Below are 25,169 nucleotides of genomic sequence, written 5' to 3'. Positions count from 1 at the left end.
TTGGTGATCCTTTTCTGTGTTTTATTAAATAATGATTTTCAGGGTGCCAGGGTGGTGCACGGCCGTCCCGGGTTCGACTCCCGGACCTGGCAACCAGTGATGCCACAGATTACTTGTAAAAGTAATCCGATTACTGATTACTGATTACTCCTTTAAAAAGTAATCTTAGTTACTTTACTGATTACTTGATTATCAGAGTAACTTAGTTACTTTGAAAGTAACTAGGTTACGAAGTCGTCGTCCCTGCTGCTGCCACAACATAAGAATGACAAAAAGAAATTAGTAAAATGTACTCAGTTTGAGTAAAATGTACTAATAGGGCAGGTAGGCCTATCTTGCTATCTATAGATCTATAGATTTCACAAAAGATAAATGGTCAATAACACCACATGTAGGCTGATATGTAGCCTACCTTTGAGGCCTGCCCCATTCAGATATGGTTCTACGTTATTATTATTTATTATTGTGTGAATGAATGAATGAATGAATGAATGAATGAATGAATGAATGAATGAATGAATGAAAACTTTATTTAACAGATTGCAGAATGGGTACAATACAGTACGGCTCAATACACACAATTGTTAAGGGGATGCAGACCAGAGAAAGACGTTTGTCTTGTTTCCATCAGGGTCCCCCATTTTCAATTCATATAGACATTTATGACATACACAACATACATGACATTTATGGCATAGGGACATATAGGTATTTAGTACTGATACATTTGTGACATAAGCGGTATTCAAATATACAGTACTGTTACCCCTAGATCATGACAGAGTATACATATGATGGGGAGGGGACTGTACATTAGGAGGGGGTGGGTGGGTGGGAGGGAAATATATACGGCGGGGAGGGAATATATATACTGCAGTGTTGTCAGTGTGCTACTGACAACCTACATACTGCAGTATGGTGTTCCATGTTCATGAATTATAGTGCAATGCAAAATATGGAACATACTGTTTGGCTGGTGGTGCAGCTCCGAGTCCTGTAGAAGTCGACGGTCGTGCTGTATATTCCATATGCGGTAGACAGTATTTTGTTTCCTCCGCAAAGTGAATGTTTTTTTCACCCGGCTTAACAAACGTTAAGTAGACTAGTGAACTTCCAGTGCAAGAAAGCGTTACGAATACGAGCGCGAGCTTCTCCCTGCTAGCGCGCAGTTTAGGTCAGCCTGAAAATAACAATAACAGCCGCGCCCACCAGCATGGCTCAACACGCCAGGTTGCGTGCTGTGACGTCACTCCCCAATACAAGGAAAAGCTTTCCAAACATATATTTGACTGTCGAAAACGAAAGAAAATACTGCATTCCGCCTGCATTATGATGAGATAGTAACGAAATAGTAATGCACAGCCACTTGGACAAGTAACTGCAATCAGATTACTGGCTTGTAAAGATTAACGCGTTAGATTACTATTTTCGGGGAAAAGTAATCAGATTACAATAACGCGTTACTTAGTAACGCGTTAGTGGCATCACTGCTGGCAACCTTTGCCAAATGTCTTCCCCCATATCTCTCTCCCATCCTTCCTCTCTGCCGGACTTGTCCAATAAACAAATGAAAAAGCTACCATTTGAGAAATGTTCAAACTTATCCAAATGTGGTATTTTCATGGAAAACAGTGCAGCTGCAACAGATAGCACTTTAGTGATCATTTTCTTTAATCATATTAAAAAAAAATATATATATATATATTTTTTTAGAAATCTCAAGGCACCCCTGGCAGCTCTCTGAGGCACCCTAGTGTGCCTAGGCAACCCTGTTGAGAACCGCTGCTCTAGACGGTATTTTCGTATGAATGTGTGAATGAAAAAGTTAAACGTTCCTACATCCTGAACGATAGGTAATCGATGTTGAATGGGCCATAGTAATGTCAATTTAGCAATACAATTTAAAAAGTTATAGCCCTGCAAAGAAGGTGAACATCTCCATAGACTTACAGTACTGGCAGAGAATGGTATAAGATGATCAAAGTGGTGGCAGGGAATGGGTTAATAATAATAATTATAAATATTTGTTTCTGTTGTACCGAACTCGTACCAAACCGTGACCCCAATACCGAGGTACGTACCGAACCGTGGCTTCTGTGTACCGTTACACCCCTAATGTATATATATAAATGTGCGAATTGGCTATAATAACTTACCAACTGGATTACTCACTGGATCAGCTTTCCGAACCGCATCAATGGCCTGAAGAAATTCTCCGGAGATTAGGACCAGATCCTTTGTTCCTAGACCCCAGGAACAGAGGAACCAGACGGCGAGGGAAGAGGGCTGGGATCCGTAACAGGCTGAGATCCAGACGCCACCGTACACCACTGCCCAGTATATTGCTAGCCAATGTACAATCAATTGACAATAAACTGGATGACATCCGAGCAAGGATTCAATATCAAAGAGACGTTAGGGACTGCAACGTCCTCTGCTTCACCGAAACATGGCTCACACCGGAGGTTCCAGACCACGCAATTCAACCAGCAGATCACTTCTTTATCCATCGCAAGGATCGGACATCAGCAGAGTCCGGTAAACAACGTGGAGGAGGTATTGCCTTCATGTTTAACAAAAATTGGAGCGATCCAACTAACGTGAAGGAATTATCCAACCACTGCTCCCCAGAACTGGAATATATAACCATCAAGTGTCGTCCTTTCTTCCTCCCGAGGGAGTTAACGGCGATCGTCCTGGTCGGAGTGTATATTCCACCGCAAGCCAGCAACAAGGTTGCGCTCTCCAGACTCCACGACGAGGTAAATAGAATCCAAGTGGCGAATGTTAACGCCGCCATTTTAGTGCTGGGAGATTTCAATAGCGCCAATCTGAGAAAGGTATTGCCTGACTTCTATCAGCATGTGACTTGCAACACCAGAGGCGGTAACATCCTAGATCACTGTTACACGCAATTTAAAGGTGGCTACAAGGCTCATTCTGATAGTGGCTTTGGTAAGTCAGATCACGCGTCCATCTTTCTTTCACCAAAGTACAAACAGAGAATTAAAAGTACTCCCGTAGTCTCGCGAGAGGTGCAGAAATGGTATTTGACGTCAGAGGAGACGATCCGGTCAGTGTTTCACTACACAGACTGGAATGTGTTCCGCGACACAGATAACATTAATGTCTACACGGAGACAGTGCTGGACTATGTTTGTACTAGGGTGAAAGAAACAATCCCCACTACCAAAATGAAAGTTTACCCAAATCAAAAACCCTGGGTAGACAAATCCGTCCGTGAAGCTCAGAGAGCGCACCAAAGCATACAACGACGGCCTAGTGGCAGGCAACATGAATGACCACAAGGTGGCGCGATACAACGTAAGGAGGACAGTGTCAGAGGCCAAACGACGCTACAGGGATAAAATTGAACTCCAGTTTGAACAAGCTGACTCTAGAGCTATGTGGCAGGGGCTCAAAACGATGACAGACTACAAAGGCGCCTCCCTCAAACTGAACAGTGACATCTCCTTAGCAAATGACCTCAATACCTTCTATGCGAGGTTTGATGCTGGTAATAACAACACCAGCTCACAAGCCTCGGCAATGGGGGGGGGGGGGTCGGCTGCTGATGGAGGCGCAGTGTTCAGGGTAACAGAGCATGAGGTGAGGCGGACCTTTAAAAAAGTGAATATCAGGAAGGCAGCAGGTCCGGACGGCATCCCCGGCCGCGTCCTAAAAGTCTGTGCCGACCAACTGGCCCCAGTATTCACTGACATATTTAACCTGTCCTTAGAACAGGCTGTCATCCCCACCTGCCTGAAGAAGTCCACTATTATCCCTGTACCCAAAAAATCCAAGCCTGCTTGCCTCAACGACTACCGCCCTGTAGCTCTCACCTCCATAGCCATGAAGTGCTTTGAGAAGCTAGTAAAGGGCTACATCTGCTCCTCCCTCCCCATCAACATGGACCCCCTGCAATTTGCATACCGCCCCAACAGGTCCACGGAGGACGCCATATCCCATGTGCTGCACACAGCAGCATCACACCTGGACAAGAGGCAGGGGAACTATGTGAGAATGCTATTCATCGACTACAGCTCGGCATTCAATACCATAGTCCCCTCCATACTCATAGCCAAGCTCAGGGACCTGGGCTTGGGCTATGACCTCTGCCAGTGGGTCTTAGACTTCCTGACTGGCAGACCCCAGGTGGTGAGAGCAGGCAACTGCACCTCCTCATCCATCACCCTCAACATAGGGGCCCCCCAGGGCTGTGTTCTGAGTCCCCTCCTCTACTCCCTGTACACACACGACTGTGTGGCTCAGCGGAGTAGCAATACAATCGTCAAATTTGCTGACGACACAGTGGTGGTGGGCCTGATCTCTGCCAACGACGAGAGGGCCTACCTGGAAGAGGTCAAGGTCCTGGCGGGATGGTGCCAGGAAAACAGCCTCTCCCTGAACGTCAGCAAAACAAAGGAGATGATTGTGGACTTCAGGAGGTCGGGGGTCAAGGACTACAGCCCCCTCAGCATCGACGGGGCACCGGTTGAGAGAGTCAACAGCTTTAAGTACCTCGGAGCCTACATATCCGAGGACTTGACATGGACCACACACATTGACAGTGTTGTGAAGAAGGCACGACACCGCCTCTACTTCCTCAGGCGCCTAAGGAAGTTCCAAGTCAGCCAGAAGATCCTTAAGAACTTCTACTCATGTACAATAGAGAGCATCTTGACCGGCAACATCACCTCCTGGTTTGGGAATAGCACTGCACAAGACCGAAGCAGACTACAAAGAGTGACACGTTCAGCCGAACGCACAATTGGAGGGGGGCTCCCCACCCTCCAGAACATTTACTACAAGCGTTGCAAGGGCAAGGCTAAGAGAATCATTAAAGACTCCAGTCACCCGAACAACTGCCTCTTTGAACTGCTGCGGTCAGGCAAGCGATACCGGAGTCTCAAGGCGAGCACAGAAAGACTCAGAAGAAGCTTCTATCCCCAGGCCATCAGGCTGCTAAACGAACAATGAATGAACACTACACAACAACAACCACCAAACGCACATAGCACACACATCCACACGCACACACTCACTTTAAACAAACACACTGTAGCACCCACTCCACACACTTTATAGCACACACCCACTTTAAACAAACACACTGTAGCACCCACTCCCCACACTTTATATTTATGGATGAAGGATTGCACTACAACTCGTACACCTTACTGTAAATTGTACCTAAAATTGTACCTCATCCCATTTCTGCTTTGCACTAGATAGTACTGTACATTAGTACATAGTATTGTGTATTGTATATTATATGGTAACTCAGAACATTGTACATATGTCTATACCGAACACTGTGACCTCATTTTTCTTCTTCTAAATTCATGCTATATTATGTTATTATGTTATTTGATACTATCTTGTCTAGCACAGTCTCTGGAGCGTAACAGAAAGAAGCATTTTGTATGAAAGTATTCTGTACTTCTGTATGACAACTATTAAAGAACTTGAACTTGAACTTGAACTAATAAGGTAATTTATAAGCCTGCTATTCTATATTCTATAATAATATTTCATATTGCATTGGTCCGGATGGGAGAATTCAGTACTGTATCTACAGAACCTTCTGTTTAATCATCTTTCCTTTATTAATTTCCTTCGATTTTTTGTACACATGATCTCAAGAAGGTACTGAACTAGATCAGTGGCAGTTCTTCATGTCTGGTCATTATTAGCATGGTGTTATTCACTGTCAAAGATGCAAAGAAAAATCATAATTCATATTCTCCTTTGTTTCATCACAATTTAAGCAATGTATTTTAGGCGGATTTTCAGAAAATAGGGCTCTGCGCTTAAGAGGTTAACATCCACAACAAGTTCCAATGCTTGTTGAACATTATACATTGTCTTTTTGCCATTTTATTATAAAACCAGGGACAAGCGCATCTCTCTATCCTCCATTGCACGTGAGTAGTGCGTGTCTGTCTGATGGAAATATAGAGAAATTATAGGAATTGTCCATTGGTTCTCCCAGCCCACATGACCATTTCTAGCATTTCCATTGGCTATAGTGACGGACATATATATATATGATAGATCGATACAGTGGATTAGATGCAGATGCATTGGGGATAGAAATGTCTAAATTCTATGCCTTACTTCCTGCCAGTAAGCCTGTGGGCGGAGAGATACAATTTAAAGCGAGTCTTTATCACAAACGGTTACAAAGATATTTAATGTTTTGCAAAACATGTCTAGACTTTTAGAGGATTATACTGGGTTGAGAATGTCACAGTATAATACGTCAATAAACTCCAACTCAAACATCAGACCAAAACGAAAAATGTAAGTAGTGCTCTTTTGCCTAGAGGTTGCTGGTTGACCATATTACAGATTCTTTAAATACACTTTGCTCACATCATCCAGGTTTCGTGTACACACACAGTCACACACACAGATTCAAAGAGGTGATGGCATGTGGGAAACTCAAATTTGACAGATTTGTTGATGAAATCAACTAATCGATTAGTCGACAAAGTCCTATTAGTGGACGAAGAACTTCTCACGGTGCTCTGTGACGGCCCTTATTACTACAGGTTACACTAACACACATACACGGCTACCATGGGATCTCTCCCAACATCCACATGTACACAGGTCTGGAAGGCTTTCCCCCGGATATCATGGTGGAACAAGGTGGTGCTGAGTCTCAACCAGGGGGTGGTCCAGAGGGGGGCTGAGTCTCAACCAGGGGGTGGTCCAGAGGGGGGCTGAGTCTCAACCAGGGGGTGGTCCAGAGGGGGGCTGAGTCTCAACCAGGGGGTGGTCCAGAGGGGGGCTGAGTCTCAACCAGGGGGTGGTCCAAAGGGGGGCTGTGCCCTACATTCGGGTGGCAAAAAAACATTTGCAATAAAGAAAGCCAATTGTTGTAATTGCATGCAACTATCCAACGATACCCCACGTGGGGGGGGGGGGGGGGGGGGGGGGGATATAGGAACTAGGTGAAAGTTGATGAGCAAACATGAGAAGTGAATCAGAACGCACAGCGGTGGATGAGGAAATAGATTTTCTCTCTTTTCTTTTCCGCGTCTCTCAAAGACTCATTTCTGAACGTATTTTTATAAAATGTTGACCTGTACTACATAAGACTTCAGGCTATGGAACCACAGTGTTTTCCAGCTCATACCTCTATGCTGGAATATTGGAATATGGAATTTTGCAACCACTAGAGAAAAATGTGAGTACACAAGTTCAAGTTCAACTCAAGTTCAGACATCTGTTACTCTATTTCATTAGCACTAAAAGTGATTTTCCTTTTTTGCATTAGTAACATCAGAATGTTACCAGGCTCATGCATGTGCTATACGTATAAAGTATAAAGCTAAGCTTTGCAAAAAAAGTATGCAGTCCTCAAGTTCAAGGTAAAAAATTGCCACTTTTCTGCCTGCCTGTTAAGAGGGTAAGTATAAGGTTGTACAATAGATCCGTTCTTCCCGTCTCTCTGTATTGTGTCTGTATGGCTTCACACTAGACTGATAGGTCATGTTCTCCCTGTCTCTCTGTATTGTGCATTGTGTGTAGGAGTGTGAAGCCAGTCCCCACTGTAGGAGACTACAGCTCAAAGACCTGCTGGTCTCCGAAATGCAGAGACTCACCAAGTACCCTCTGCTGCTGGACAACATAATCAAACACACAGAGGGTGAGGACACACACACACGCACACACACACACACACACACACACACACACACATTTGAAATGTTTATTTATGTCCACATGAACAGAAGTACAAGGAGGCCTCATACAAAGGACATAAACAATGCGAGTGCAATCAGAAAATTATGAAAGAACAGTCAGGTACAAGGTGCATGGACGGCAGAATCATGGCAAAAGGTAACAGCGCCTCCTCCAAATTGAGCGGCTTCCTATAATTGCTGATACTGAGCAGTACCTGGCTAACTGCTTGGCCTTCCTTTTGGGGAGACCGGCTAATTGTAGGCCCCTCACAACCAACTTGTGCACATGCCCTAGGCTGCCAAAGATAAAAACTAGGAGTTTACATCTGTAGCCTAGCTGTGAGATGGTCTGCTGTAGCTGTTGGTATTTCAGCATTTTGGTTAGGAAGGCTTCTTCTAAGCTGTAGTCAAAAGTACAGCCAACCTCAAGAATGGACACCTCCCTAAGGTGTTCATTTATCACAAATACATCAGGGGTGTTAGCTGTAATACTAGAGAACATGGAATCATCATTGCACAGGTTGAACATGCTTGGCTTCACAGTAGAATGCTTAAACAGCGTGATGGAGGACCAAAAAATAAGATATCTTTTGCTATCAAATCTACTATTCTGTCATGCCTACTTATGTAGAGGCCCCTGTATACATGGCAACCATTTAAGATGTGGGACATGGTTTCAGCTATTTGGTTATTGTCATGATGAATACAGTGAGGAGCATGACTGCCTGGAAACCAGATGGAGAGATTCAGTTTAGATGGTAAAACCTGTAATCTCGCTTTCAGAGTAAAGATAACAATGCACTCATCTATGGCAACATTTTTGAACACAGAGTGAGAGACGGAATGGTCCGCAGCAGGGAGACACGCAATCTTCCCCTGCAGTCTCAACTCAGTCCATTCTTCCCGCTGTCTTTGCTGTTGTGCCCACAGGAGGCGACCTCGGGCATTAGTCAGTGGAAGTTGGTGATCCATTCCACACACAGACATAGATGCTCTGACTGAGATACTGGGGTCAGATATAATATTCTCTGAGACAGCCACTGCCTCAGAGTTAGACCCCACCCACTCCAGGGTAACATCAGCCCAGCAACACATGTCATTAAGGTCCGGCCAGTCTGACCACACACCGAAGCCAGGAGAGCGACTGTCCAGCTTTCCATTCGGCTTTCTCTTGAAGCCTAGGAAGTTAGGGTCCGAACCACGCGCCAGGGGGACCTTACGTCTTTTTAGGTCCAAGAAAAGAGAAGAACAGGCGAGCGTTCTCACATACTGGTCATCACTGTTCAGCATATTCAACAGATGGGAAAGCCGTGTAGCAATATATGCCCATTCAAAATTGGGAACACCCAGACCACCCTCACGTTTACTGTGAAATATAATGTTGCGTGTTGTGTGTGTGTTGAGGCCAGTCCATTGTCTCACTAGGTGTACGGTTTTATTAGTCAAATCATGTAGTGATTTTCGTGGAATATGTACATTGGAGAACAGATGTTGTACTTTGGCCAATGCCATTACTCTGATTGCCTCAAGTTTCATGATGAGTGGAAGTGGTGATGCATGAATTAAATCAAGTCTGCTGGTGTATTCAGAGATGATTTCATTTACCTGTTCTTTCCACTCACCTGCCACATTAAACTTGTGACCCAGGTATGTGTATGTCTGATGACGTGAATAGACTGTAATGGGTTTATTGCCAATTGTGAATGCAGGTATTGTGTCTGTGTTTGAGTGATACCAACGGTTTCCCCCACTCCGCCTTTCATAAAACACTGCACATTTTGAATCCTTAACCTCTAATCCAGACCACTCCAAAAAGGAGTCGGTTCTGGAGAGCATGGTGTTTATTTCAGCCGCATGATATGAGGCAACCTGTACATCGTCTGCATACCCCTGTGCGGGGTTAGGGGAAATGACATTAGCGGGGGCACACATACAGAGCCACTTCAACCACTGGTTTATTGCTATAACAAAATTAACAGCACTCCACGGACAAGCAGTCTTAACACCAACTTGGAGAGGGATGGGGTCTGTGAGCTGTTTACCACAGATAACCTGTATAAAGGAACCACAATACACGTTTTTGACAATGTCAATATAAACCTGGGGCAGATGTATTTCCTCAAGAGCTGTAATCATAACATTGTGTGCTAAAGTTCCAAACGCATCACAGAAGTCCAGAAAAACAGCAAAGTATTCACTAGACCCGTGCTTAAAGTCGTCGATACCCGTTTTGAGACCAAACACATGTTCATTCATGCCTTGCCGATTGATGTAGGCCTTTTGCTTGGGAGATAATATGTTTTCATCCACGAGCCACGGGAGGATTCGGGCAAGAACGCATTTCATGAACACTTTATAGATGGTGGGTAAAAGGGAAATGTCTCTCCAGGTTGACGGATCGTCGGGGATATTGCCTTTTTTGAGGATCCTATAGATGAGAGCGCCCTTCCATGAATCAGGGACACTCCTGTTCACCAAGCAGATGTTAAATATGGATGTTAAAATGTCGGGCTGCGTAGCTCTGAGCTGTTCATAGGAGACACCGTCCACGCCAGATGCACTGTTATTGGGGAGCGTGCGTAATACAGTCTACCTCAGCTTGCGTAAAACGCGTAACAGCGCGGAGATAGGACGGCTCCGAGGGCTATATATCCGAGCACCATGGTGGTGATGTAAGTGGGTCAGTAATGAGCGTTTGACCACGACATTTATTCTGATAATGTGACTGCACCAGCTCACAATTATCAGGGCAAGGAGGGGGGGTCGGGGAATTCACTGTTATTCAGAATGATTTTAATTGCGTCAGATTGTCTGTGCTGCCACAGATATGACCTCTTGTCTCGGCTCACCTTCCTCCGCTGTTGTTGTCTTGTAGACGTCAACGAGGGCTGCACTGTGTCCCGGAGAAAACGCAACTGCGCCTCGATCCAACCAGAGGCTAGAGCCGGCGTTACTGCCACCAGGATCGGCTGCTTCGTTGGTAGCTTGTTCAGTACCCGTGCTACGTACTTTAGAAGGGGGAGACCGAAGGGCTTTCCACGGCGGCTCTCAGTTGTAAAGACTCCGTTGTTGAAAAATATTCCGATCGGGCATAATAAAAAATATTGTTGGTTTCCTGTTGGTTGTCAGTTTGGTCATGGGTAGGTAGGGAATTTATTTTATTTTATTTTTTTATTTTATTCTTTCCCACGGCGACTATGGATAGGGAATTTCTTTATTTAATTAAAATGTTCACAACAACATGGATGCATGTACTCTGCCAGCATGTTTAATATCCATAATACTAAATGTTTGACTAACATTTCTATGAAACTTTATTATAAAAAAAGAAAAAAGATTTTTTTTTTTTTTTTTTTTTAAACTCATAAAATATATTGGGTCGCACCTAAATCAGCAGGGTCGGTCGGCAACCGGAAACCAACCATTATTTTTGTTAGGCCTCAGGAGTTTTATGAGACGTATCCAACTCCCAGGGTCTGCTGATGCAGCGTAGTGTTTTTTCACATGCTGTCCGCTCACCAAACTGCTCCTGAAGGCTCTTTCTTTTACCTGAAAGGCCAGCCAATGCGGCTCAGTCAGGGGGTTCACCAGCTCAGAGAAATCCGTGGATGCCAGCTCCACACCCAGCGGGGAACCCGGCGTCGGGTCGTGGGCTAGCCACGGTTGCTCAAACACTCTCCCACTTTGGAGTGCTTGTTTGTAAGCAACTTTGATTGCCGAAATCAGGCACATTGTCCAGACTGTTCTCCACAAAATCATCTTGCACATCACTACATTAACGACGGCAGTTACGACACACACACACACACACACACACACACACACACACACACACACACACACACACACACACACACACAAGGCTGACAAGACACAGGCAAACACATACACAAGTCATGTTAAAACAATGTAGGCAGATTACCACATACAGTATACAGTACACATGCGGGCTGACATGCACACACACACACACACACACAGGCCGATGGACACACACACAGGCCAGTGGACAGACACACACAGCCCAGTGTTCACATATACACGCATGGGCTGGTACACACACACACACACACACACACACAGTACATGTTGTAACTCTTTACTCTCCAAACAAGCAGCACAACAAATCAACTTCACAAAACATGATGCAGAAATTTTTTTAATGTTTAAATTACAAACTTTTTGGTAAATGACAAATATTGTATGATTTATGCAAACGCTCCCCTCTTCCCCCAGCCTGCTCCTCGGACCTTCCGCCCCTCCAGCGAGCCCAGGCCTGTTGCCGTGGGATACTGCAGGTCGTTAACGAGGTCGTCAGGGAAACGGAACACCGGCAGCGGCTCAGCCAATACCAGCGCAGGCTGGACGCCGCCCCCCCCTTCAAGGTGCCCCCCCCCTTCACTGCAGCTACAGACTGATACACTGCGGACCCCCATCTGATGAGACTGTATCTCAGGAACCCCCCCAATCTGACAAGATCTTTGTTCTTAGATATTAATTAGTCCAGAATCCCATGAACCACCAGGTGGGCAGATTCAAACCTATTTATTCTCAAAGGACAGTTGAGGTCACCCTCATTTTCAATGTCGTTGAGACTTACAGACATTTCAATGCATAAATTTTTTACAATATAATAATAAATATGAATAACTATCTATATAGCACCTTTCACACATGGACCACAGCCCCACAGCAAGTAGCACAAAATGAACATGGGCATAAAATCAGCATACAGTCAACAGAATAAAAACAATGTATAAAATGCAGACATAAGAATAGGTATAAAAGTAGTGCAGCGTAAACGTGCAGATATAAGAATAGACATACAATAAGTACAGTGTTGCTCGAAGGCATGTGAACCCCCCCGGAACAGCCAATCCCCCAAACACCCCACGCATCAATCCCCACCACATCCCCATCCAAGACACACTCCCTGATAAAGCACGTCATGACCGAAGGAAAATGCAAACAGCCCACGTGCCACTCACACCGCCATGCACGGCGAGGGGAGTGCCACCCCCAGATAACAGTGGCTAACTATTAATAGCCACTAGATGTCACACTAGAGCACCCGCATGTTATTTATCCAATCAGGTGCATTCCACATGGGGGAAATAAGAAGTAGGGAGGGGATACATGCAAACTACTGTTCTTCAGTAGAAAATAGTTCCTAAATGAAAATTCTTGACAACAAGGTCTGAGGGTTCTATTGAGCAACAAGGTCTGAGGGATCTATTGTTATATTGAGCAACAAGGTCTGAGGGTTATATTGAGCCACTGGGTCATGATCTCTGGAAGGAGACACTGCTTTTAGTGCCGTTCAGGTTGTGACATGTGTTCAGACTGATGGAAACACATCTCTACAAATCACACAACACCATCTGGATGATAGATCTCACTACTAATTATTCCCCATTTTCCTGGGGAACCCCTTCAAGGACCCAGAGGGGGCCCTAGAACATGGTTGACAACCGCTTAATATTCTCAAGCCTTTTGCTTCCCTCCCATCATCTGGTCTTTCTTCCCATGACGTTCTGTCAACGTTACTCTTAACATTCTGTCAACCTTACTCTTAAAGTTCTGTCAATGTAATTTAGCGTTCTGTCAATGTTAACATTCTGTCAACGTTACTCTTAACTTTCTGTCAACATAACTAACCTACTGTCAATGTAACTAACATTCCGTCAACGTAACTCTTAACATTCTGTCAATATAATTAACCCACTGTCAATGTAACTAACATTCTGTTAACATAACTCTTGACCTTCTGTCAATGTAACCATCATTCTGTCAATGTAATTTAACATTCTGTCAACGTAACTAACCTACTGTCAACGTAACTAACGTTCTGTCAACGTAACTCTTAACGTTCTGTCAACATAACTAACGTTTCGTCAATGTAACTCTAACCTACTGTCAACGTAACTCTTAACGTTCTGTCAATGTAACTAACGTTTCGTCAATGTAACTAACCTACTGGCAACATAACTAGCGTTCTGTCAACGTAATTCTTAACGTTCTGTCAACGTAACTAACCTACTGTCAACGTAACTAACGTTCTGTCAACGTAATTCTTAACGTTCTGTCAACATAACTAACGTTCTATCAACATAATTTAACGTTCTGTCAACATAACGATCTATGTCACTGCTCTTGATTATAGAGCCTGGACCTGACGGCGAAGACGATGATCCACGAGGGCCCTCTCACCTGGAAAATCAGCAAAGACAAGACGTTAGGTATATACTGTCCTGTCTGCTTAACCAAAACCCCCACTGTCCTTATTAGGTATTTACTGTCCTGTCTGCTTCACCAAAACCCCCACTGTCCTTATTAGGTATTTACTGTCCTGTCTGCTTCACCAAAACCCCCACTGTCCTTGCATTCCACTGCCAGGTACATCCAATAGACTTCCTCTCTAATCGTCAAATCTAATTGGTCACATATCCAACAGTAGTCATCAAGTTACACTGTTCAAAGCCTGATCATCCCGGTATTTAACCTAATAATCCCTGTATTTAACCCGATAATACCTGTATTTAAACTGATAATTGCTGTATTTAACCTGATAATCCCGGTATTTAATCCGATAATCCCTGTATTTAAACTGATAATCGCTGTATTTAACCTGATCATCCCGGTATTTTACCCCGATAATCCCTGTATTTAACCCGATAATCCCAATATTTAACCCGATAATCCCAATATTTAACTCGATAATCCCTGTAATTAACCCAATAATCTAGGGGTGGGCGATATGACTATATTAAATAAATATCGATACACTAAATAATTATAAATAATAATAATAAAATAAACTACACTTTTTAAACGTATCGTGGACATTGTGATGTAACTCACAATCCCTCACATCAGTTTATAAGACGCCGCAGTTGAGATGACTTACTTTGGCGCAGCGCTTGCCTTTACTCTCTCGTCTCTCCCTCAAAGAAAAAAAATTCACACAGACTCGCCACAATTTACGTCATGTACACGCCCATACACGCACGCGCGCACAGGTTTGTTTGGAGGAAACGGGGAACGGGGATACGAGAGCGTGAGAGAAGTGGAGAGAGCTTCGCAAGTTTAAACGTTAGCCCTACGTGTTTTATTCAGAAATGGAATATGGAGGCGCCGAGGTAGATGAACTGGTAGTAGCCTCGCGTTCTAACCATTAGCATTGCGGCTAGCGTAAATGAGCTAATAAGGCACTGGATTCATACAGTAGCTTGATAGCTAGCGTCGAAATCCTCCGTGTGTCGCGTTGAAGATGACGTCACGGCACCCCAGCTACACTGATGGGGGGTACCGTCTTTATATCTATCTATGGGGGGTACTACCGAGTCGAGTAGGTACCGTGCAGACCGTGGAAAAGCGGCATAAGAGAATACTTCATAATGTTTCATGCAATTAAAAAGTAAATATATATATATGATGATGCACACACACCTTTACAGTGTTTTGTTTACCAGTAGGATGTTATAACATTGCTGATAATAAAAATCATAAGTCTAAGCTATCAAGTCTCTCGTGGTTTTATATTAAAAGTATAGGCGGACCATTCCTTGGTTACAAGATTATTATGTTCTCACAGTAGTGTGTGTGTATTTTTGGCTAAAGTGGATAGAAAACAGTACTGTGCAAAAGTCTTAGGCACCCAAGAGTATTTATATAAATGGTCTTAGATGTTAATAAAAAAAAATCTGTATTAGTGTGTCAGTAGACTACTCTTTTAGATTTTTAGAAATGTTTAATTAAATAATTTTTTAAAGCATCTTCATGGTTTAATGCAGACATATGTTGCAGGGACTATTTTAATCGTCATGTTGGCGTGACTGTAGGCTTCAAAGTAGGGCTCCAGGGTGCAACTGTTTTGGTCGCATTTTGCGACCAAAACTCAGTGCAATGCGACTGGATGTTTTCCCTTGTCGCACTGGTGCCCCCAGCAGGTCTGTCTGTCTGTGTGTATGTGTGTTTATCTAGCGTTTTTTTCCCCGTGGCCATGTGCGTTCAAAAAAAAATGTATAATCTCTACCTTTGATTGGCTATAACACGTGCATTATGCAAAGACCAGCCCAGATCTGCCTCTGATTGGCTCTGATCATCACCCTTCCATTATTATTCGCTGAATGACGGGATAAACAAAAAAGCCATGTGAGCATCAACTTTCCGAATTGAAACGATAAAAAAGCACAGCGTCTCATACTGGTTTCATAATACAGCGTTTCCGAATGGACGTTTGGATTAAACAAAGTGTATGCAGTGATGCTTTCCCAGCGGAACACAAGCTGCTTAACGTTACACAGGTATGTTATACACGTTAATTAAGATATGTAACGTTAGACCGCAGCCCTTTAGCTTTAGCTAACATTAAGATAGCAGGAGCCGTGGGCGGCTAGGTGGTGTAGTGGGCAAGGCACTCGCCACCAGTGTGGAGACGCTAGGATTCGCGTGTTCGAATCCAGCTCTCCACATTGTTTTCAGTTTGGCTGGTCGTCCGCAGTAATACACATTGGCCGTATTACGGGGAGGGAAACTGAAGGGTGGGGATCGGGCGTTGTGAACAAGCGACTCCTACAAGTCGGTTGGTGCGCCTGCGCAGTAGAATCAGGAAGTGTCGGGGGCAGCGTGAGCCTCCCACGCGTTACTCCTCGACACTGAGAGATCAAGCTGCGCAGGTGAAAAGATGCGACTGCTGTTACCTCAAGTACCGGAGGGGACTTGTGCTATGTATGACTTAGTCCACATTGCAGCCGGCTTGTGGGAGGCAAGAAACAGCGTTCGTGACAGGGGAGGGTTGAATTGGATGATGCGAAATTGGGATGGGAGAAAAATATAGAAAAAAAATGGGAGAAAAAGTGGATCAAAAAAAAAGATAGCAGGAGCCGTCGGCCAACAAAGCTATTTCAACAAATGTATTCACAAAATGGATTATCATTCAAACGTTATTCAAGCCTCCCGTGACCAGTAGGTTACGTCTACTACTCAACCGCAGCAATGTGCGCTATGTGCCTAAACTTTGCTAGTCAAGACTCGACAGTACGCTGGGTTGAGGCGCGGACGCAAGTGGCCATTTTTCTAAATAAAATACCCGAAAGAGGTGTAGTGGTTACATGATTGCTGTTTCTGGCCAGTCCATCATCTTGAAAACACAATGTATTTGCCCATTGCCCATTTCTAAATCGTCTCGTTTAAAACGAATAAAGCATCAATATTTGCATAGTGTACTTTTCTGTGCGTATTCATCCACAATCTATAGCTCAACATGAAAATATTCGCAATTAATTGTAAAAAGAAAAAGAAATCGCTGAATTTTATTTCAACCAAAAATGCTTAACAAATAATGTTAGTGATAGAAGGGAACTCATTTTGTGCAAAATGGAAAGCTTTCCAAATGTTCATGAGGTAGAATTGTTACAATAGCCGATAATCCATTTTCCCAAAGATAAATCCCTATACGGGTGGACCTCGCAGGCGGTCCAAATTAACGTCAGACTACACCTCCCTATTTAGGAGCAAATTGTTTGCATGATTAAAAACAATGGTTCGAACATCCGTTCGAAAAACCCTGGTGAATGTTCAAATCCCAAAAACAGGGTTGGGACAGCTCTAACTGGAGCTGAGCTTAATGTGTTAAAATAGACATAAAAAGGTGAAGGATTGGACTTTGTGAGCTAACTGTAATACAATGTTATTTTTTACAATAATTTACTTAACATCTTAAGAAATTACTAATGTGTATGGAAACTGACATAAAAGGTAATGGTAAAGGTAACACTTAAAATGTATTATTGCAGCGGCAAAAGGCGCCGTGGAAATTTTTGCGTGCACCTAAATGAAAAGGTTAGGCGCACTGGTGCAACCAATGTAAAAAGTTAGTCTGGAGCCCTGACTTCAAAGGGCTTTAGAGGAAATGTCCAAATATCGTGATGTACATCGTGTATCGTGACATAGCCAAAAATATCATTTAGAGGCCATATCGCCCAGCCCTACAATAATCCCAATATTTAACCAGATAATCCCTGTATTTAACCCAATAATCCATGTATTTAACCCGATAATCCCTGTAATTAACCTGATAATCCCTGTATTTAACCAGATAATCCCTGTATTTAACCAGATAATCCCTGTATTAATAATGACGTAACCTAGGCGGTCAGGTGGCGTAACGGAGATTGCGTTCGTCACCAACCCCGGAGACGCTGGATTCGCCTGTTCGAATCCAGCTCACAGCTCCGGGGTTGTCACCAGCTTGGCTGGCCGTTCACACTAATACAATTGGCAGTATTAGAGGGTGGGAGAAGCTGGCGGGGTGGGTCCGGGTCGTTGTAAACAGCGACTCCTACAGTTCGGTCGGGGCGCCTGCTAAGCGCGGATAGGATCTAAGGGCGGTAGTGTGATCCTTCCACACGTTACACGCTCTCAGTGAGAGTCCGCGCTGCCAGGTGAAAAGAAGCGGTTGATTGGCTAGACGTGTGTCGGAGGAAGCACGTGATAGCCTCCACTCTCCCAGACCGACTGTGGGGGGTAAGTGTGCAGCGACCAGGAAGGGGATTGGGAATTGGCATAACGACTAATGACTGGGATGGGAGAAAATCGGAGGAAAAAGGAGGGGGGAAAAGATAAATAAAAAAAAACTGTTTAACTTCTGTTAGCGCAGCATCACAGGTCAGTGGCCATAGCTTTAGCAGTTTAGCACTGTGTTTATAAACAGGAAACCCGTCTATAGGCAAAACTGGACAGGCCTCACAGCGGCTCCTGTGCACATAAAATGGTGGGATGCATTTTTTTTTTCTTTTTTTCGTTTTAGTTGGATTAGGACATTGTTGAGGGACCTAGTTTATTTTATTTATATAATATCGGGGGACCAGAGTGGAGTTCCAACCTCAAGGTTATAGTGACCCATTGGTTTCTCTCTCCCCACCAGAGATCCAGGCGCTGCTCCTGTCCGACTCCCTGGTCCTGCTCCAGAGGGGTCCCGACGACCGGCTGCTGCTGCGCTGCCCGTCCCGCTGGCTGGGGGGGGTTGGAGGGGGCGGAGGGGACTCCAAGACGTCCTTCAGCCCCCTGGTCCGACTGGACTCGCTGCTGGTCCGCCCCGTGGCTACAGGTAAAGGGTCTGCATGCTAAAGGAGCTAAAGGGTTGAGAGTAGGGATGTTCGATATTGGCTTTTTTACCTATACCGATATTGTCCAACTCTTAATTTCCGACACTCATATGCAGGGTTTCCCCCCCCAAAAAACGGAATAATTTCAGGTAATTAACATTGCATATCTCTTGTCGTGGAATTAACACAACATTATGCATACTTTTGACAATAAATAAAATCAGAATTTGTTCTTACTTGCTTGCCTGGGTAAATAAAGGTTAAATAAATGTAAAAAAAAAAAAAAAATATGAATTTTTTGAAAACTGATACCGATAATTTCCGATATCACATTTTAATGCCGATAATATCGGACATCCCTAGTTGAGAGGTACCAGAACAGTGAGATCAGGGTGGTCTGGAGGTCCGGTTCTTGCAGCCTGGCTGTCGGGAGATGAAATAATATTAGATATATTAAATGTTTTTGTATTCCAGTCATTGTTTTTGTGTGGCTACCGGGAGCTTGGAGCATCAGGCGAGAGCTTGTATGGAACGTGCAAGAATTTAAATTAGGTGTGCAAGTGTAGTTCACTGTCACTATGTCAGGGGTGGCCAACCCGCGGCTCTTTGCCCGTCAATGTGCGGCTCTTCCATCCATAAAAAATATATATATATATATATATATATATATAATTTCTTTTTCTTTTTTTACTTTTTTTTTTTGGTCACTCATTCCATAAGGACGTAGAATAAACATTTAAAAAAAATGAAATGGTCCATTTGCATGTTCTTGGTATCTGAATCTAGGGACATATATGGATCAGTGTCAGAAATAGTGTGTATGTTACTAGGCTTGAGTAAATTGTAATGAACCAAAGGAGAATATCAATTCTATTTCAAAAAAAAAATTATCTTTGACTGTGAATAACACCATACTAAAATTTACCAGACCTGAAAAATCTAAGCAAATGAATAAAGGGAAGATGATTAAACAGAAGGTTTTGTAGATACAGTACTAAATTCTGCCATCTTTTTTATAATGTAAATTTCTCCACCATTTTTCATCGTATTGCAACACCGTTTTTTGCAAGACGTTCACAGAAAGGTAGAGAAACTAACTGCGTTCTGTTTTATGGCAATAACGTTCAGGTTTGTGGGAGATAATCCCAAAAAATAAGAGAAATAAAAAAGTAAATCCAGAAGTCAGATGATTGACAGGGGCTGGTGTGAGCTGGGTAGGGTAGTTTTTCTAAATTCGAAAGCCCTGAGTCTCTTCCTTCAAAAGACTACACTCACTTTTGGCTGTGCCACTTCCTCCTGTCAATATGCGCCGGTTTCCGACTCAATGCCCTGAGATTTCTATCATCTTATATTTCACTAATAACAGTTAAAATAATTGGTAAACAAACGTAATGCTGAAAAATACACTTTTACTGTATATCTCGGGCTTAAGAGGTTAACCCTGTGAGGCCCAAATTAAAAAGACATTAGCCACTTCAGAGGCCAGAGGGTGGGACATATAAACACATTTACTATCAAATAGCATTGTGAGGCTGAACAACAGGACCAATTGACTATATATGTGCTTAAAATTTTTTAAATAAACATTCTTTTTTTAAATGGCTAAAAGTGATTTTGTAATTTTGCAACCGTGGGTCTCACAGGGTACTTTTAACCCTGTGAGGCCCAAATAAAAAAGACATTAGCAACTTCAGAGGCCAGAGGGTGAGACCTATAAACGCATGAAGGGTGCCGTGACTGAAAAAATAGGTTGAGAAACGCTGGTATATGGTGTGGCTCTTTGTGGTACCACAGTAATTTTTGTGGCTCTTAGTCTCTGACTGGTTGGCCACCCCTGCACTATGTGTTTTTATTTAAAAGAAAATTTGTATGGTTGTGAAATTGGTATTACATTTTAAAAAGTCTTACATTTAACTTGTTGAAACCTGCACATACCCTGTAGAATGAAGGATACAATTTGGTTGATATTCTGGTTGATGTGTCCCATGTGTTTTTTTTATTATTATTATTATTATGAAACAGACCGATGTCTAGAACGTGTCGCCTCTGTGACCGATTGCACTGTTAACAATTTAATGGTGATAGATTTTGGAGTAAACATTTTGCAAAACCCTTGTAGTATGTAGTCGGTAAAATGTACTGAATTACTTGAATGACAAATGCTGTACCCTGCTCTGGTTGGTTTATTTCCCAGACAACAAGGCACTTTACATCATCAGCACCACAGAGAGGCAGATCTATGAACTGGTGGCTGGCACCTCGTCAGAGAAAAACACGTAAGCTCCCCTGTGTCTAGTGCGAGTATAGAAGAATGTGTGTCAGGGTTCGCACAAGGTCCTTGAAGTGCGTAACACTTTCTCCGCCAAAACCGCTGTACAGCGTTATTGGCCGCCATGCGTTGAGCGCCAGACCTCGCTGTACAGCGTTATTGAGATCAATATTTAATTTTTTCTGCCATGGCATTCATAATTCATATATACAGCCGCGACACTGCAGCTGGACCCTATAGGTGACGGCAACGACGGCTCAATACCGCCACCTGGTGGATGGTCGGGCGATTTAGACTCACCTACAGGATATGGCTGATGTCCGTCGATTAAACTCATCCGGCCGTCGGATATCGTTGCATGACTCCCGACACACAATGTACATAATGGATCGCTTTCTAAACTTAATAATCTATATGATTTCGGCGTTTATTGCGACATACAAACCGGAAATCGACCTAGGCGATCGGCGTTGTATACCTGGGATCTTTCACCGCCAGTCTCTTTGACCCACGGTAAGAGGAATATAACGTTATTTTCAACCCAATTGTGAGTTTCCTTGTGAGCAAACCGATCTGATCAATATATCACCCAACCTACATAAAGCATTTACTGATGATCAGGGAATTATAAACGACCCCCCCCCCCCTTTCCTCCACGCATGATGAAGCATAACGTATACCGATCATATACAGTTGAATTTTTTAATATAGCGTGTATAGGGAAGAAATGCCAATCGATAATCTATATATGCGTTTAGGCCTATAACTCACGTTCTAGGAATTACTGCAGAAAACGATAAAAACATACTTATATTCTAGAAGGTATTTTTGTATGAATGAAAAAGTATAACGTTCCCACATCCTGAACGATAGATAATCGATGTTGATTGGGCCATAGTAATGTCAATATAGCAATACAATTTAAAAAGTTATAGCCCTGCAAAGAAGGTAAACATCTCCATAGGCTTACAGTGGTGGCAGACAGGGTATATTGATGGGTATAACCAATAGGGGTGGGACGATACATTGATCCAGATCGATCTATTATCAATTATCAAATAGGATCGATGCAACGTAAAAAGATCGATTCATATTGCGATACTCTAATCCCCTCGTGAGCATATCCGCCCGGCTGCAACAACAGTAGCTCAGCGCAGCTCAGCGTGTGTAGACGTTAGACACCATTGCTTCAGAGTCTGCCTATTTTGCCCGAAATAAGTGCCTGTTTTTTTTTCCCCACCAGGGGTCAAATGCATCTAACATGCTTTCCATCCTCGCCATTCCTTTATGTCGACGTCGCGTTAAATACTGAAATTAATGTTGCGTTAGCGTGAGCTAACTAAGCTAAGCTGATAGAGCGATAGAGAAAACAGCAGAGGTCCACTAGGGACTGGGAAGGAGGGGGGGGGGGGTTACTGCATTCTCGAGATAGCCCCACTAACTCTGATCTGGCCGGTACTGCACCTTCTGACTCCCAATATGCCTTTTCCAGCCAAAATACAGCGCTGTGATAGGATATTAATATCGGGGGAAAAAACTAAAACAAACCAAAAACAGTGAACAGGAGGTCTATTTGTATTCAAAACAATAGATTGTTTTTCATTTAAATGTCTGGAAGAGATCAAAAATAAAAATGTCAAATGATATTTCCATTGCCTTTTTTTTGTTGATTTAAATGTTACTGATTGTGTTAAATGGGCATATAATATCGTCTCATATCGATCGCAGGCACCTGAATCGAATCGTATCGTATCGTGGCAGACTTTGTGATATCGGAAAATATCGTATCATTGTCCAAATAATCGATATCGTATCGTATCTTGATGAAACTGGTGATTCCCACCCCTAATAACCAATGGAGGGGAATGTGTTAAAGTGCCTGATAATTTTTTTTATTTTTTTTAAATCAAGGCATAGAATTCCTTGAAAACAGCCCAATTTTTTAACAAGGTGCTTAAAAAGTCCTTGAAATTCAAATCAACCATTCGCATTGAATGTTTTGTTCATCCATGATCAAATTGTTCTGAATCAAGAACTGCTTTCCCTCATTTCTTCGCGTGTGATGTTCTAGCTTGCTCTAGCTGGCAAGCAGGCCAATAAGATGCTTAAAAAAACAGCATTTAAAAGTGAATTGCATCCTTCTAGTGACATCCTTGAAAATGAAAAATAGTGCTTGGAAAAGTACTTAAATCCTTGAATTTCATTTTGCAATGTCTGTGGGAACCCTGGTGTGTGTTGGGAGCTGTTGGTCTACGACTAAGATCATGCTCTTAACACTTTGGACGCCGGATCGATATGCTGATCTGTGGTTAACACTTTCAGAGCCCAAACTTAATCATGAATTACTGGTTGAATGCCCACCATCCATTTCAATGTTAGCGTTAAAAACGCCTAATCTGGGGAGCTCCAGTAGCTCACCACGTACCTCGAACGCTATTTCGGCGTCGGGGACAACCGTGCGCGTCACGGATCTGGGGTACACGAGTTCGACTCCCGGACTCGCCGTATTTTCTCAGTGTCTTTCCCCCCATCTATACCCCATTCAACCTGTATCTGTCGGTCATACTTGACCAGAAAAAAGCGATAAACGCGAAAAGAACCAGCTGACTGGTCAAAGTAAAAAAAAAAAAAAAACGCCTAATCTATGTTTTAAATTATGGCTATGTGTCTAATCTGCCCGTCGCATATCAATGACTCGTTTTCCAGTCAACATTGTCGAAGCGGATTGTTTTTTTATCGGTTCATTTTCATTTTATAGCATTTTGAAAAGCCCTCGTTTTCAAGGAAAATATAAATATTCCATGATAATCGCCCTTTACTGGAATATTCTAGAATACACAAAAACGTTGTCATCTTTCGGCCTATTTATGAATCGTTTTCAAATAAACGCTAGATTATCGATAGTATGTGTACGTATGCACGCTATATAGGCGATCTGAAAAATCGATTCTCTGATTTCCTCAAAGCGATCGCGCACAAACAGCCACATCACACATAGGGCAAACACTGAGATCTCAGCGAATACAACTCTGATTATCCCAAGACTTGTAAAATAGATTCCTTACCTCAGATCAGATGTTCTCCAAAAAGATCATTCCAATTCCTGATCGCCATTCCAAAAATCGATCGCTTTTATTGATCCAACGCTACATACTGTACACATGTATTCCACGCTGTTCTGAGGGTCCACAATGAATCCGATCGGCTCGGGTTACATGCCTGAGAAGTAAAATGTGGATTCCGGATTTTTCTTTTCTCATCCATTTTCATTGAGTCCATTCCAAAAGGGTGCATTACCATCTGGGAGACGATAGGGGTCGGTTTTTTCACATCTGAGCTCCTACAGGGGCTGCATACCAACGGGAGACTCGGTTGATGAAATATGAATTCACTAATAAAAAAAATGAAACGCTAATTGTCGTGGTGGGCATTCAGGCATTGGGCTGATAACACGTGTTATGTCGTTTTTGGGCATTCAAAGTGTTAAAAGGCCAGCGTTCTAAAGTATAGGAATACGTGGCGGTGTTTGCAGGGCTATAACTATATTCTATATTCTAGCTAAGGATAGAATACTATGGCCCATTTGACATTGAGTATCTATCGTTCAATATGAGAAAAAGAAAAAAAATTCATCCATACATTCCCATTTTATACCGTGGTGAATATGACTATAGTTTTAGAATAATCCTGTCTAATCCCAGAAAACTACGCTATGCAGCAATACGTGCAATTCACTAAAAACGTTGTCATTTCTCACCTGTACACGCTACTGTTTTGAAATCACATCTATATTATTGGTATTATGTTTCATCATGAATGCATGAAAGGGTGGAGGGGGGGTCGTTTTTTGATACTTTGATCGTCACCAACGGCACATGTGGAGTAAAATACACACATATATTGTGATCTCAATACTTTCTATGCGAGGTTTGAGGCTGGGAATAACAACACCAGCCTACAAGCCACGGCAATGGGGCGTGGGGGGGGTCTGCTGATGGAGAGTGTTCAGGGTAACAGAGCATGAGGTGAGGAGGACCTTTAAATAAGTGAATATCAGGAAGGCAGCAGGACCAGACGGCATCCCGGCCGCGTCCT

At 43.1% G+C, this 25,169-nt stretch overlaps 1 protein-coding gene across 5 annotated transcripts in view; it reads left to right on the top strand.

Moving 5' to 3' along the window:
* Positions 1-25,169, top strand: part of arhgef11 (Rho guanine nucleotide exchange factor (GEF) 11) — a 143,735-nt gene that overhangs the window by 74,070 nt on the left and 44,496 nt on the right. For 4 of the 5 annotated variants that reach the window (XM_084313626.1, XM_084313623.1, XM_084313627.1 and 1 more), the window contains exons 29-33: positions 7,543-7,660; positions 11,934-12,082; positions 13,861-13,936; positions 18,625-18,807; positions 21,000-21,081. In XM_084313626.1, coding sequence (XP_084169752.1) covers positions 7,543-7,660; positions 11,934-12,082; positions 13,861-13,936; positions 18,625-18,807; positions 21,000-21,081 — 608 coding nt within the window. The remainder of the gene's footprint in view (positions 1-7,542; positions 7,661-11,933; positions 12,083-13,860; positions 13,937-18,624; positions 18,808-20,999; positions 21,082-25,169) is intronic. The other variant, XM_084313624.1, reaches the window with a different exon arrangement.

Source organism: Notolepis coatsorum (assembly GCF_963971535.1).
Source record: "Notolepis coatsorum genome assembly, chromosome: 4".
In the NCBI taxonomy this organism is placed as follows: Eukaryota; Metazoa; Chordata; class Actinopteri; order Aulopiformes; family Paralepididae; genus Notolepis; species Notolepis coatsorum.
This window is presented reverse-complemented; position numbering and strand designations above follow the sequence as displayed.